Source organism: Mizuhopecten yessoensis, unplaced genomic scaffold (assembly GCF_002113885.1).
Source record: "Mizuhopecten yessoensis strain PY_sf001 unplaced genomic scaffold, ASM211388v2 scaffold716301, whole genome shotgun sequence".
Lineage (NCBI taxonomy): Eukaryota > Metazoa > Mollusca > Bivalvia > Pectinida > Pectinidae > Mizuhopecten > Mizuhopecten yessoensis.
Genome location: NW_018480048.1, coordinates 507,112 through 520,600, shown reverse-complemented (window position 1 = coordinate 520,600; position 13,489 = coordinate 507,112). Strand labels below are relative to the sequence as shown.

At 35.5% G+C, this 13,489-nt stretch overlaps 1 protein-coding gene across 1 annotated transcript; it reads right to left on the bottom strand.

Annotated features, from left to right (window-relative positions):
- Nucleotides 1-13,489, bottom strand: LOC110442814 (geranylgeranyl transferase type-2 subunit alpha-like). The gene is made up of 13 exons (XM_021486624.1): nucleotides 13,444-13,489; nucleotides 10,632-10,742; nucleotides 10,240-10,364; nucleotides 9,853-10,040; nucleotides 9,341-9,538; nucleotides 8,787-8,870; nucleotides 8,501-8,583; nucleotides 8,020-8,118; nucleotides 7,687-7,853; nucleotides 6,942-7,030; nucleotides 5,997-6,131; nucleotides 3,758-4,030; nucleotides 1-2,823 (listed from the first exon to the last, which is right to left on the bottom strand). The coding sequence occupies exons 1-13, from the start codon at nucleotides 13,444-13,446 to the stop codon at nucleotides 2,660-2,662; spliced, it is 1,719 nt and encodes a 572-aa protein (XP_021342299.1). The 5' UTR covers nucleotides 13,447-13,489; the 3' UTR covers nucleotides 1-2,659.

The window sequence follows — 13,489 nt, the reverse complement described above, 5'->3', positions numbered from 1 at the left end:
TGATTGTGATACAGTTTATTTAATCATACAATGACTTCAGCATCATGATGCAGATTAGTTTGATATTTAAATGCATTTTTTTTTTAAAGATTTCACAATGATCACAATAAATTCTTATTAATACAAGGAATGTAGCACTTCAATTTCTCTTGCTGTAGATTGAGATGTAAAAAAAGAAATCATTTGATGAAATGTAGGCATTAAATGGTATAGCAGTAACCCTCTAGTAATTATACCTACAATTTGTGTAAGAATTATCTCCCTTTAAACAACACTGATTCAATACTTTTCTTGCATACCTTTCTACATGTATGTATCATTCATTGTATTAACCCTTTCACCACTGTAGACCATAATGGACTCGTCCAAATCAATGCATGGTAGAGTTTCCTAAAGATTCATAGAGGTGAAATGATTAATACTAGAATGTTATTCATGGCAGACATTTCACATGATATATATAGAGTGGAACTCTTTTAAAAAGGAGGTGTTTTTCACACTTGTACAGTGAGGTAGCTTGCACCTTTAATGTAACAGGTGACATTATCTAATGTAAAAGTGATGTTTGGCATACAGGTGTCAGCTGGATCTCAATTTCAAAGATTAGGATAGACAAAGTGTGATGGAACCATTTGTTTGATTATACAGTATCCAACATATTACATTAATTTTGATGTGCCCTATATGGGTAAGGCCAAAATTTAAAAAACGTGTGTTTCAGGTATCCCGACCTACCCTAGATTTTACTGCCGACCCTAGATATTTGATCAACTACAATGTTCTAGTATCACAACCACTCATTAAAATGTACTTTCTTCCTGTTCTGGGAGTCTGACCTTATTCTTGACAAATTAATAGCCATTGAAATGTGTGCAAATGCATTGTAAACTTTGAAATAAAGCAGAATATTAATTCACAAATATTGAAAATTTACATTGAAATAAAATTACTTGCCTACCAACCTGTGCTATTTTTTTCAGGCATTTTACCTGAAACAACAAGAAAATGCGGCAAAGCTGCTGGACACCAAATCTTTTTTTATGAAAATGACTGACAGTCTCAACAACCTCGAGGATACTTGAATTTATTTAATTATAATAATAATCTTATAAATTATTAAGTGCATTTATTTTGCATTTAGCACTGTTGTTGCTATTTTGTCATACAGCACGCAAATGTACATTTTTTAAATGCACGTTTACATGTCAACAATTAGGTAATAACGTCATCTTCTGAGAAAGAGAAGCAGCGATTGTTACAAATATTTCTATTGTACCTCTGAATAAAATACCAACCGTCTTCTTACATTTTTTCACGTCATCCCACGCAAATATTGCTACATCAGAAAAAGGGCGGGCATGTGTAGCGTATTGTTTGACGCCAAGTTCTTATGAGGTCACGCTTGACAACAATGCAGAGCGCCGTTTTGAATAGGTGTTTACTTTAAATTTGCCGTTTGTTGGTATTGTCTGGGAAGATTTCCAGGCAAAAAATGATATTAATAGTGTAGTTATGTAAAAACAATTATGTATGCTGCAAAGATGTAACATAACCACTTATTCTGCCGTCGCTTCTTCTCAACTTGACACTGAAAATCTACGCAGAGAATAGAATGTCCCGTTCAGATTGCACAATACTAAGAGTGACGCCTTCACATGTGAAGATAAAACATTTCGTTTATCTTCACTGCATTATGATATGTTTTTATCAAATGGAGAATTCATGATATTTCACTAGTAAACTGTAATAATTACAGATACCGTAGGATTTGCTATCATATTTTTGAAGACAGTGTGCAGCCTTAATTTTCCCAGAAGGCTTTCGTGCATGGGGAAGCACTGGAAGTGGACAAAGTGGTTACAGAGCAAACCCCGGCAGCGTTTTGCGCCACTTGGGGGTTTGAAAAATCTTTTTTTTTGGCCTAAGTAGAAAGGCAGTCACAAGGTACTTGGGTACCGGCAAGGTTTTGTGTCTACCTAGATTGCAAGCAAAAGTAGCACCGGAAAACCAGAGGGTATTCCAACAATGCATGAATAACAACATCACAAAACAAAAATTTGTTCTTTGTTCCTCCATTCACACCTGAAATTTCATAATGAACTATTCCAACCTTTGAATTGGAAGAGTTCAAATGTGTCTTCAGGGTTGAATGAGTTAAGCCTTCTATGAAGCTGATACTGCAATCATCACAACCTTCAGTTAATGTAGGTTTATCAAGATGATATGCAACATATCAAAATAAATATATATTAATTATACTTGTTATTTAAATAAATGGTCAAGTCATCTACAAGAAAGGGTGAGTTTTACCTAATGTCTTGATGAAGCAACATAACAATGCTGACATCAAAACGGTGCTGACATCACAGTCAAGCCTATGAATGTTATCACTGGTAGGGTTAATAAGTGGCAATGCCGAGCGAAATTAGATCAATTAATAAAGTTGATGCATTATAAATGTTGATATTGCCATAGAAAGGTCAAATGTAAGTTGCATATCATACTTTAAAGCTCTTTAAAGCTCTTTAAATGACTAAGAATTGGGTTTCAGTTTTCGTATACTGGATTCAAAATTTCCATACAAATGACAGCAATAGTAACAAGATTATACAACATCACAGAAAGTTAATTTATACCAGCAACAATCACAGTCTTCATGTTATCCTATGGAGTCCTGCTCATCAACAACTTGGAGTGATTTGTTGAGCGCACATATTTTTGTTACATTATCTTCTATGGCACATACTGGATTTCCCGCTACTGACAACTTCTTTAGGAAGACACATGTTCGAAGTTCTTCAAACACTTCAACATTGCATATAGCTGTAAGGGGGTTAAGGATTATATATAGCCATTTTACTGCACAGTCTTACTGTACAGTTAAGAGACGAAGTCCAGATACGCATTCAAAATATATAATATTTGTGTGGATTATAAAAATAAATAAAAAATCATGTTTAAACAGTTTACACCATTTCATTTAATACACAACCTTAATCTACCATTTATTAGGTTACACAAACCCCAAGATACACAACCTTACTCTACCGTTTATTAGGTTACACAAACCCCAAGATACACACAAGTACAACATGAAATATTTGTGGGTACCATTTTCTGATACACTCAGTACTACTGTAAGTTTATCAATAGTTTCAAGTCAAACCCCAAATATACATACTGTACAATATGAAATATTTGTGGGTACTATTTTTCAGTTGTACAAGTAAGTTTACAAAACTTTGCATGATGCGGACAATGATTTGCTGTTCTACTGGAATAGCTTTATGAAGTACATGTAGATCGTTATTTGACTGTATATTAAGTCTAATCTTATAGCAGGTGAACTAAAAATCACAGAACCGGTTATCTGTTTGTTAAACAACAATGGGAATGATTTTAAAATCTCTAGTACTGAATTTCTAGATTAAAGGATAAAACTGAGTTGCATGGATAGTTCAAAAATGACTTTCATATATCTTCGGCAGGAAAGGCTGATTCCAGCCTAATCCCAACCTCCCCAACCCAACTAACTTATGCTGTGGTCAAAGCCCTCTAGTATGCCCACAGAGCAAAAGATGATACTGATTTATCTCAAGACAATACGTAGTATCTATTGTTATCAAAATAACTTAATATACAGGATCTACAAAACTTTAGGGCCATACTTAATTTAGCTTTTCTGATTTATCTCAAGTCAATGTTATCGATTCATATCAAAACAACTATAAGATTACGTAGAATATTCAAAGGATACAATTATTCTTCACAGACAAATCTGTAAGTCTCCTGCAAAATGCCAGTCCTTGTAAATCAGCCAGCTGATTATTGTCAAGGTTCAGACTTCGCAGGCACTGGAGATCAGACAAGCTTCGTACCGATTTGAGGTAATTCTGGGAAAGGTCAATGGAGGTAACTAGGACCATCCAATCCGTGTGATACAGACAGCTAAGTCCTCGTTGACACAACTTCACGTCCCGTACCTTGGAATCGTGGGACTCTAAAACACTCTCTATCAAGAACTTGCTCCCTGCAATAGAAAAACAAATAAATGTTGAATAGATAAAAACTTTCTTTTACACAAACGTTGAAAGAATCCTTTATGACAACTCACAAACCACTGGAGAATTCCAACATGGTTTTCTGTGCTAACATTATGAACCATTCCAAATTTTGAATTGGAGGAGTTCAAATGTGTCTTCAGGGGTGAATGAGTTAATTTTGTTTCATTTATTACTGTAGTGTGACTGGGTAAGTTTACTACCTTTGACCAGGTAGCTCAGGTGTTTAGAGCGACAGTATCATGATCTGGTGTTCAGGGTTAGAATCCTGGTCTGGACCACTGGTATAGTTACACCCAGAACACTGATGCTGATATTTTCTTTTGTTCAGTACATCATCATTTTTTCTTTCATCAGAGCTCCACAAGGTATTAAATTTAAGAGGCTAAAATGTAAGGTTGTACTAAAAATAGTTTCTGATGAGTATCAACAGTCTTTGGCAGCTGTACATGGATCCTTCATATATACGAGGGTAATGTATTTTATACTATTCAAAACAATAAAACTGATATCTTTTAATAGACAATATAGGCTTCTTTCCCACATGGTTTTACTACATAATGAGTGTTTTTTAAAATATATATATTTCATACGAAAAATGTCAGGGAGCAAACATCAAGGCCCCTTTCCGGTTTGTCTGTTTTTAAATGAAACATTTTCGGGTATAAATCATGGCAGACATGCAAATGCTTATGTAGGCCTTGCAAGGCTTTGTCAAGGCTTGCCTGAAAGCAGCATCAGATTACTAGGTCCGACTATATTTCATAAACGAATATCTCTCGTCCAACCGGTTCAACCGTTTGGATCGTGATAAACAAATGTGGCCTTATGAACATTTTTTGTACCTGGGGAGACTAAAAGACACAGTTTTGATGTTTTAGCTCATCATTGATCAGCAAGAATCGATGACATCATAATCATAGAATGTTGTCTAAGGTTAGAATACCAATAATTGAAGTTGCATAATCTATAGAAGCAATGATACAATTAATAATCAAACCCAACCAGTAACTCAGAATAAATATTGCAATCTACGGAGATCCGTGTTTACTAACTCAATTAATAACCCAGACTATGTATTACAATCTACGGAGATCCGTGTTTACTATCTCAATTAATAACCAAGACTATGTATTACAATTTACGGAGATCCGTGTTTACTAACCCAATTAATAACCCAGACTATGTATTACAATCTACGGATATCCGTGTTTACTAACTCAATTAATAACAAAGACTATGTATTACAATCTACGGAGATCCGTATTTACTAACTCAATTAGTAACCCCGACTATGTATTAGAATCTACGGAGATCCGTGTTTACTAACTCAATTAGTAACCCAGACTATTTATTACAATCTACGGAGATCCGTGTTTACTAACTCAATTAATAACAAAGACTATGTATTACAATCTACGGAGATCCGTGTTTACTAACTCAATTAATAACCAAGACTATGTATTACAATTTACGGAGATCCGTGTTTACTAACTCAATTAATAACCCAGACTATGTATTACAATCTACGGAGATCCGTGTTTACTAACTCAATTAATAACCCCGACTATGCATTACAATCTACGGAGATCCGTGTTTACTAACTCAATTAGTAACCCAGACTATGTATTACAATCTGCGGAGATCCGTGTTTACTAACTCAATTAATAACCCAGACTATGTAATACAATCTACGGAGATCCGTGTTTACTAACTCAATTAATAACCCCGACTATGTATTACAATCTACGGAGATCCGTGTTTACTAACTCAATTAGTAACCCCGACTATGTATTACAATCTGCGGAGATCCGTGTTTACTAACTCAATTAATAACCCCGACTATGCATTACAATCTACGGAGATCCGTGTTTACTAACTCAATTAATAACCCCGAATATGTATTACAATCTACGGAGATCCGTGTTTACTTACTTAGATCCCAGTAGTAGGATTTCCTCATCGTATCGACAGCAGCAAGTTTGTTGAAACTTTCCTCCAGTTCAGCCGCATATTTAGTGTGTTCTGGGTCGATAGCCTTCATCAAGTGGATCATAGTCAACAGTACCCCTGGTTACAGAAAAATGGATCACGTAATTCCTAGTAACACAAAGGTATATATAGTACCCCTAGCAACACAAAGGTATTTATAGTACCCCTAGCAACACAAAGGTATCTATAGTACCCCTAGCAACACAAAGGTATTTATAGTACCCCTAGTAACACAAAGGTATTTATAGTACCCCTAGTAACACAAAGGTATTTATAGTACCCCTAGTAACACAAAGGTATTTATAGTACCCCTAGTAACACAAAGGTATTGATAGTACCCCTAGTAACACAAAGGTATTGATAGTACCCCTAGCAACACAAAATAATTATAATAATCCTAGTACAGTAAAACCTTGATATAATGCCCCTCGTTTCATTTGCCACCTAGTTTACCACAAACATATTTTATTGTTCCTTTTTCTCATTTTCTAAATGTTTCCCTCAGTTTATCACCAAACACCTTTATAATGCCAAAAGTTTTCTAGACAAATGCTGGCAGTATAATGAGGTTTTACTGAACATAAAACACAAAATCCAATATAGTACCCCTAAAAAGACAAAAAAAATACATTTCTGTATACTAAAATAAATGAAAGCCAATAATGTTCCCATTAAAAATTAAAATATCCCATCAGATGACATCATGCAGGGTATCATACAATATAAAATAGATAAATGTTTATCAGATGACATCACACAGGGTATACATAGTCTATACATACAATAGAAAACAGATAAATGTTTATCAAATGACATCCCCCAAAGATATTCAGAATAAAATGAAGAAAACAGAAAAAAGTATAAAGAAATGTTATAAATGGTTCTCACACTTATTGTTAGGCTCCAGGGATTGAAGTTCGCGGATGCTTTCCAGTTCCTGGGCCATGGTGGAAGTAGCTGCTGCACTCAGTTCAGTGCTGTAACATGTATAAGACATTGGATAAGATGTTCAAAACTTTTATTGATACAAGATACAGCCTTTGTGTCGAAGTCTCACACTTACAAGTTTGAAGAGAACTAGATAAACTGAGAGCCACCTCACGAAGATATAACCCCCACTTGCGCTTTCAATGTCGTTTCTTGCGATGAAATTCAAGTTTCAAGGGCCATAACTCCAGGGAAAATAGTCAAATTGCAAATTCCTTTCTTCATGCAGATCTTCAGAAGATGCACTTTCACTGTGTCAAGTTACAAAAAAATCTATGAAACTGTTCAGGAGGAGTTGCGCTTACAAGGTGTCTGGAGCAGAAAGTTTAAAGGGCCATAACTTGTGGAAAAAAATGAATTGCAAATACCTTTCTTCATGAAACCTACACAAACGATGTTTTGTTACTGTGTAAGCTTACTAATGAATCCAACACTCAATATTGGAGAGTATCATGGACAGACGGACGGACGGAAACGGACGGACGGACGGACGGACAGGGTGATTCCTATATTCCCCCTTCCCCCTAAACTTTGTTTGCAAAAAGCCATTAAGTCTAGCTTTGATCATATCAATCTCTTCCTGTAACCATAGTTACTGGTATCTGATGTACGTAGAGCAGCAGCTATTTTAATCGAACATGGTTACCTGAAGCGACTTCCTTGTTTGAATTCTGCTACAGCCCAGGTCTCCTCCTGGTCTGGCATCAGTTGAAGGCCCTCAGAGAATTTAGTACAATAGCGGTCGTCCATCAGAGTGACCGCAATTGAAGCCTGTTTGTCCACTGGCAAACTCTGGTCAGGTAGGTCAATAACCTAATTACAGGAAAAAACATGTCGAAATTAGGAGAAATATGGTAAGAGGTATATTTATACAATTCAATAGACATTGATATTCCTGACAAATTTAAAAGAAATGTTTTGTAAAACATATGACTCTATTAAAATGATAAACAAAGCAGACAGCTCTAGTTCTACATACCCATAGAGTGGAGTACATCCTGGAGCCAGTGATCGTTCTCCATTTCCCTGCGACTGGGGTGGTGTCGATACTGACAGTGAGGCAGTGACCTTGACCCATCTACACAAAAATGACAGACAACATAATCATAGCAGTATTATTAGCACATTTGTCTGTGATTGTAAATCAATAATTTTAGGGTGGGTAGCACACTTGTCTTTCACCAACGCGGTCAGGTTTTAATTTCGGACTCGAAAAGGTATGGGGTTGCCCGCCCGACCACATGTGTTTTCTCTAGGTAGTCCGGTCTCCTCCCACATTAACAAGAGTGATTGATGTAAGTTGTAAAAACTTTATCAATAATTGTTTTAAAAGTTTATATATTTTTTTTAAATCAATACTTTCAAGAACTCCATATTTTTAGGGTAACTCAAAAACCTGTATATTTCAAATGTCACATCCACAGAATGTTTGTCAACATACATCAACTCTGTAAACCTACCATTACTGGTCGTGACAACAGAACAACGATCCTCTGGAGATCCCTTGAAACATGGACACAGCAAATCTGTAGCTTCTTCTGACCTGAAATCAAAACCTTGATGTAGAACAACACAGAGTTATACAATTTTATTTGGCCAATTATTCTGTGCAAGTTAACATCTTGAGTTTGTTTGCTGCTCCTGAGTTTGAAAATGTAGGAAGATGATGTGCATTTATGAGGATTTTTTAATGATCTGGTGATTTCACTTTTAACAACTTGTTTTGATTTGTGTGATGTTATTTACCTCTACCCAACAACCACCTCTGGTAAAACCATGCACTCTGGTCATCAGGATCTGTGAACACGGCATTCTGTACGACCTCAAATTCTGTAAAGAAAAATCAACACATTTATTAAAGCTACAAACAGCCTGACCCTCCGACCTCTAGTCTCTGAGAGCTATTAATAACAGCTGTAAATGAATTTATGGTATGTATAAAATTTGGGTAGAACTTCAACTGCAAGCAAGCCTACAAGTACCTTAGCGGTATATTTTCTCACAAACATTTCTGGTACATACTTTCTAGTGAACTTACATAAAAGCAATAATTCAAGCAAGGGCCTATGGTTGATATAAAGTAAAGTCATCAGCTTTTGTGCCTTATTTGAGTGTAGAAATTCATTTAGATTACAAAATTAGGGGAACTAAGAAATTAAAAATGTTGAACACTTATTTTTAAGCACTATTTAAAGGAAAATATCGTTATAAGAACACCTGTCTTAAACAAACCACCGCATTGTGTCACATGTGCACTGACTTAAACAAAACATTGTGTGTACCGACTTCCGTCGTATTACCTTTCAGCAGAACGTCTTCCTGTACAGCCACTGGGTGACTAGAGTCAGGGTGTATCACAGGCAGCAGCTTACTCCGATAATGCCACGAGGAATAGTTGGAAAAGTTGGACTGAATTTTTTGCGTAGTATATTGTAGTTCTTCGTCCAGGTTCACATTAGAGCGTAGCACGACATGGCGTCTGTAGTCCCAGCAGTGAACTAAACAAAACAAATCAGGCTGACTTGACCACTCGCTTACACAGAGGAATTAAAACTGTGACACACAATTTATTGGTAGTCTTGACATGGGGTTATTTTCAAAATTTCATTTGAATAAGAATAGCATGGCAATAAAAGTAAATTCTAGCAAGCTTAGACTTGATTCAAGCACAACAGGAGAAGGAGCAGGGAGTTTTTGTAGTTCATTAGAAGTGTCAACCAGATTCGCCCTTACAGTGGGTGTCTGCAGGATCAACAAACTTTAAGCAATCTAAAGGACAATTTACAGTTTCGCAAACTTAAGGACAACTTACAGTTTCTCTCATCTAGGTTGAGGAAGGTATTGCACAGGTGGAGTTCCCTCCCCCAGTCAGGTTCTGGAATGGCATCCATGACAAAACAACGATGATGCCATGCCCCATAGGACTTTGGGTTCACTTTCAGACATGCTTCTAGGAAATGGAGCTCATCTTGTAACAGCTTCTGTAACTCTGCCTCCTCTCTGTCAACACAGCCAAATATGAACAAATCAGACAATGTAACCCAGCTTCTTTACTGACTGATTGGCCATTTGAGACAGTTTCAAGAAAAAATATTTTCCAGGCGATCTAAAATTTGGAGACTGCAATAGACACAGGCTTACTAGGTATATACATGTACATCACTTTTAAGTTTTCAAAAAGTTATCTACTTAAAAATACCTTTTGTCTTGGAGATCAATGAAGATTTCTCTTCTAAAATTCCAAAAACTATATATATCAGGATTGACACCAAGAAGTTCCCCCGATAACTTCAAGCCCTCTTCATCAAACTCTTTGTTTTTTCTCTGAAAAAAAAGACTTTATATTACTGTACATCTAATGCAAATACTTTGATAAATATTTTAATATCTGTTACAGACAAAATATTAATGTATTTAACAATGCAGAACACATCTATTGAGTTTTTCAGTGCTGTATACATATACATGAACCATTATTCAAGTATAAGCAATTTTTATACAGTAATTTACATTCAGGATCAATAACCAAAGTTATAATGATAATGAACTAAGAATGAATAACAATGAACTAAGAATGGAATTTCGCATTACTTTTTGGAAGACCGCCTCTGTTCCAGCATTGTAGATTTTCAGCTTTTTTTCCCTTTCCTTCCTTTTGGCCTCCTGTTGCTCTGCAGTTGTTTTCACTTTGATTCTTCCATGCTTTAATGATGATATGGATATTTTTTATGAGATGTAAGTGTAAATAATGATTATTATTAAGTCTTCTCTGTATTACACAATGTCATTACAGCCTTGATAAATGAGGACTAGACGTGTGTACATTTGATGGAAAGTTATCTTGTCCCATTATGATATACCCACCTACATTTGTCCTGTTCTTGGTAGAGGAATGAGGGGGAGGGAAACCAGGCCCAGGGCAGTGGTGGATCCAGAGGGTTTTTTTGGGCTTCAGGAAACCCCCCCAGTCTGAGAATTTTCTTTAAAAATCATGTATTTTCACAATTTTCCTCAATTTTCCCCACATGGAACCCCCCCCCCGGAAATTTGGGCCCCCCCCCCCCGATAGGATTCTGGATCCGCCACTGCAGGGGTACCTGTTAGCTCTCCCTTTTGGTGGACTCTCCATATTAAACTTTATTGCAATATTGTATACCTGGTAATACAGTTAAAATGATATATTTTACGATACTTTCTATCATTTTGGGCAGTTAACATATTAGTATTTACATACAGTTTTTGAAATAAAAGTTTACAGATATGGCAGGGGTGGGATGATTAAGGTATAGTCAATTTTAGGAGGTTATATTTTTATATACACATATTTATACATTACACAGAAACGTTAAGTTTTTCCAAAGAAATGCAAGCAGCAAGTCCATCAGAAATTGCAACTGTCTACGAAAATAATATAAGGTTTATTACACAATTTTGTATTATTTGAAATACATAGCTAAATACCCAGACTATGAAGGGTTTTTTTTAATCGATAAACTCGGTAAAAAAAAGAACACTAAGAATGGAAGCCTGTTACTTCTGGGGTACCACAAGGATCAGTACTTGGCCCCCTTTATTTGTTATATTTGTAAATGATCTACCTGAAACAGTTTGTTCCGATATGTATTTGTTTGTTGACAACACGAAAATCCTTAAGATAATCACCAAACCGGAGGATAAGGATTCGCTACAGAAAGATCTAAGGAATCAAAGAATGAAATATCAAAATCATACCACATACAAGGGACAATCCTGAAAACATCTGTTAAGGAAAAGGACACTGGAGTTGTCATTGACAAATCATTAAACTTTGAAGACCACATAAGCAAAAGGGTTTAAACAGCAAACTTGATGCTTGCCATTATTAGGAGATCATTCAGTTTTAGACTACACAACAATCGTGCCACTCTTCAAATGTTTTGTGAGGACACAGTTGGAATATGCAGAAGCAGTATGGTCACCGTATAAATTAAAATATGTAGACAAACTGGAAAGCATACAATGTCGTGCTATGAAATATCTACCGGGGATGAAGGGCATAGAACACCCAGAAAGATTAAGGAAATTGAACCTACCACACTAACATATTGGAGACATGATCGAAATGTACAAGATTGTAAACAGAATTTACGATAGCAAGGCATGAACTTTAGTTAAGCTTTGGAGTGAGGAATCAGTCAGAAATACTACAAAAGGAAACTTGAAAAAACATTCCCATATCAGTCAACAACATCCCTGAGAAGAAACTATTTCACCTTCCATACAGTCAAAACATGGAATAAACTTCTGGAGGACGTTGTATCCGCTCCAAATATCAAAACTTTTAAGAACAGAATATATAAACTTTGGCAGAATGAAAAACTTTATTATAATAATATATAATTATAGGGCAAATTTAACAACTTTAACTTTTGTTTTTATTTCTTTATTCCATGTAGAGGAGCTCAATCAGCTCCTGTATTGGAAACTAACTTTAACTTGATATGTCAATTCATCAAATATATGAAATTGGTCTAACCTGAACTATGCATAAACCGAAATAATGCTCAAACCAGACCATTCCATTTAAAGACGGATATGTTAAAAGGTTTGCTGTACTGTTTCGTTTGACAAGTTAAATATACAGGGAATAAACATGAAATGTTGGGTGTCATTTAAGCATTGAACTGCTTTCAGTTGGCATTCTGGAGTTCATTTTTCCTATGAATGCCAATAGAAATCAGTTCAATACTTATATTTACCATTTTTCTAATCAGTTCATTTCATAGAAGATCCAATTTCATTTACTATTATTCAACATTTAGTTTAAATCATTTATGTATCGTTTATGCTTGTTCGATGAATAGAACAGCCATCGCCCAGGGAGGGTCAGTGGTATCCAACGTAACAATTATGACGTCATAATAATGATGACGTCAACAATCGGTCCATGGCATTTATAGCCTTTATGAATGCCAACTGAATTTGGTAGGTTTATATAGTGATAATGCCATACGATGGTAAATATATTCATATATTAGCTATATATAGTCATGTGATATTCTTATACATGACATCACTTTCAAATCATCCAATTTCGAATGCATCTCTATATATTAATTTAAGGGTATTTCTGCTCGTTGAAATTTTCTTATTGTTCATTATACTTTCATTACTTCGGAACTATGTTGTAACAATACTACAAAATAAGACCAATCGACTCCGGTACGCTTGATCATAAATGTCAACAACCGACCACGTAACAACACCCCCGTAAAACCCGGTATTTTACAACCACAGAATAAAATCTTAAATATAACTTTTCAGAGTTCTCACTATTCAGTGTAAGTTTGCTGTAAACTAAATGAAATGTGACCTTAATAATAATGTTATATCTGCAATTATTAAAAAATGTTTGCATGCATACCATTTTCTTTCCGGAAACGACCACTTTCTAGTTTTCCACACAGAAG

Coding starts and splice junctions, on each gene's coding strand:
- LOC110442814 (XM_021486624.1), bottom strand. Junction 10,041..10,239: donor ATTGATCTCCAAGACAAAAG/GTATTTTTAAGT, acceptor CTGTGTTGACAG/AGAGGAGGCAGAGTTACAGA. Junction 7,854..8,019: donor GGATGTACTCCACTCTATGG/GTATGTAGAACT, acceptor TCCTGTAATTAG/GTTATTGACCTACCTGACCA.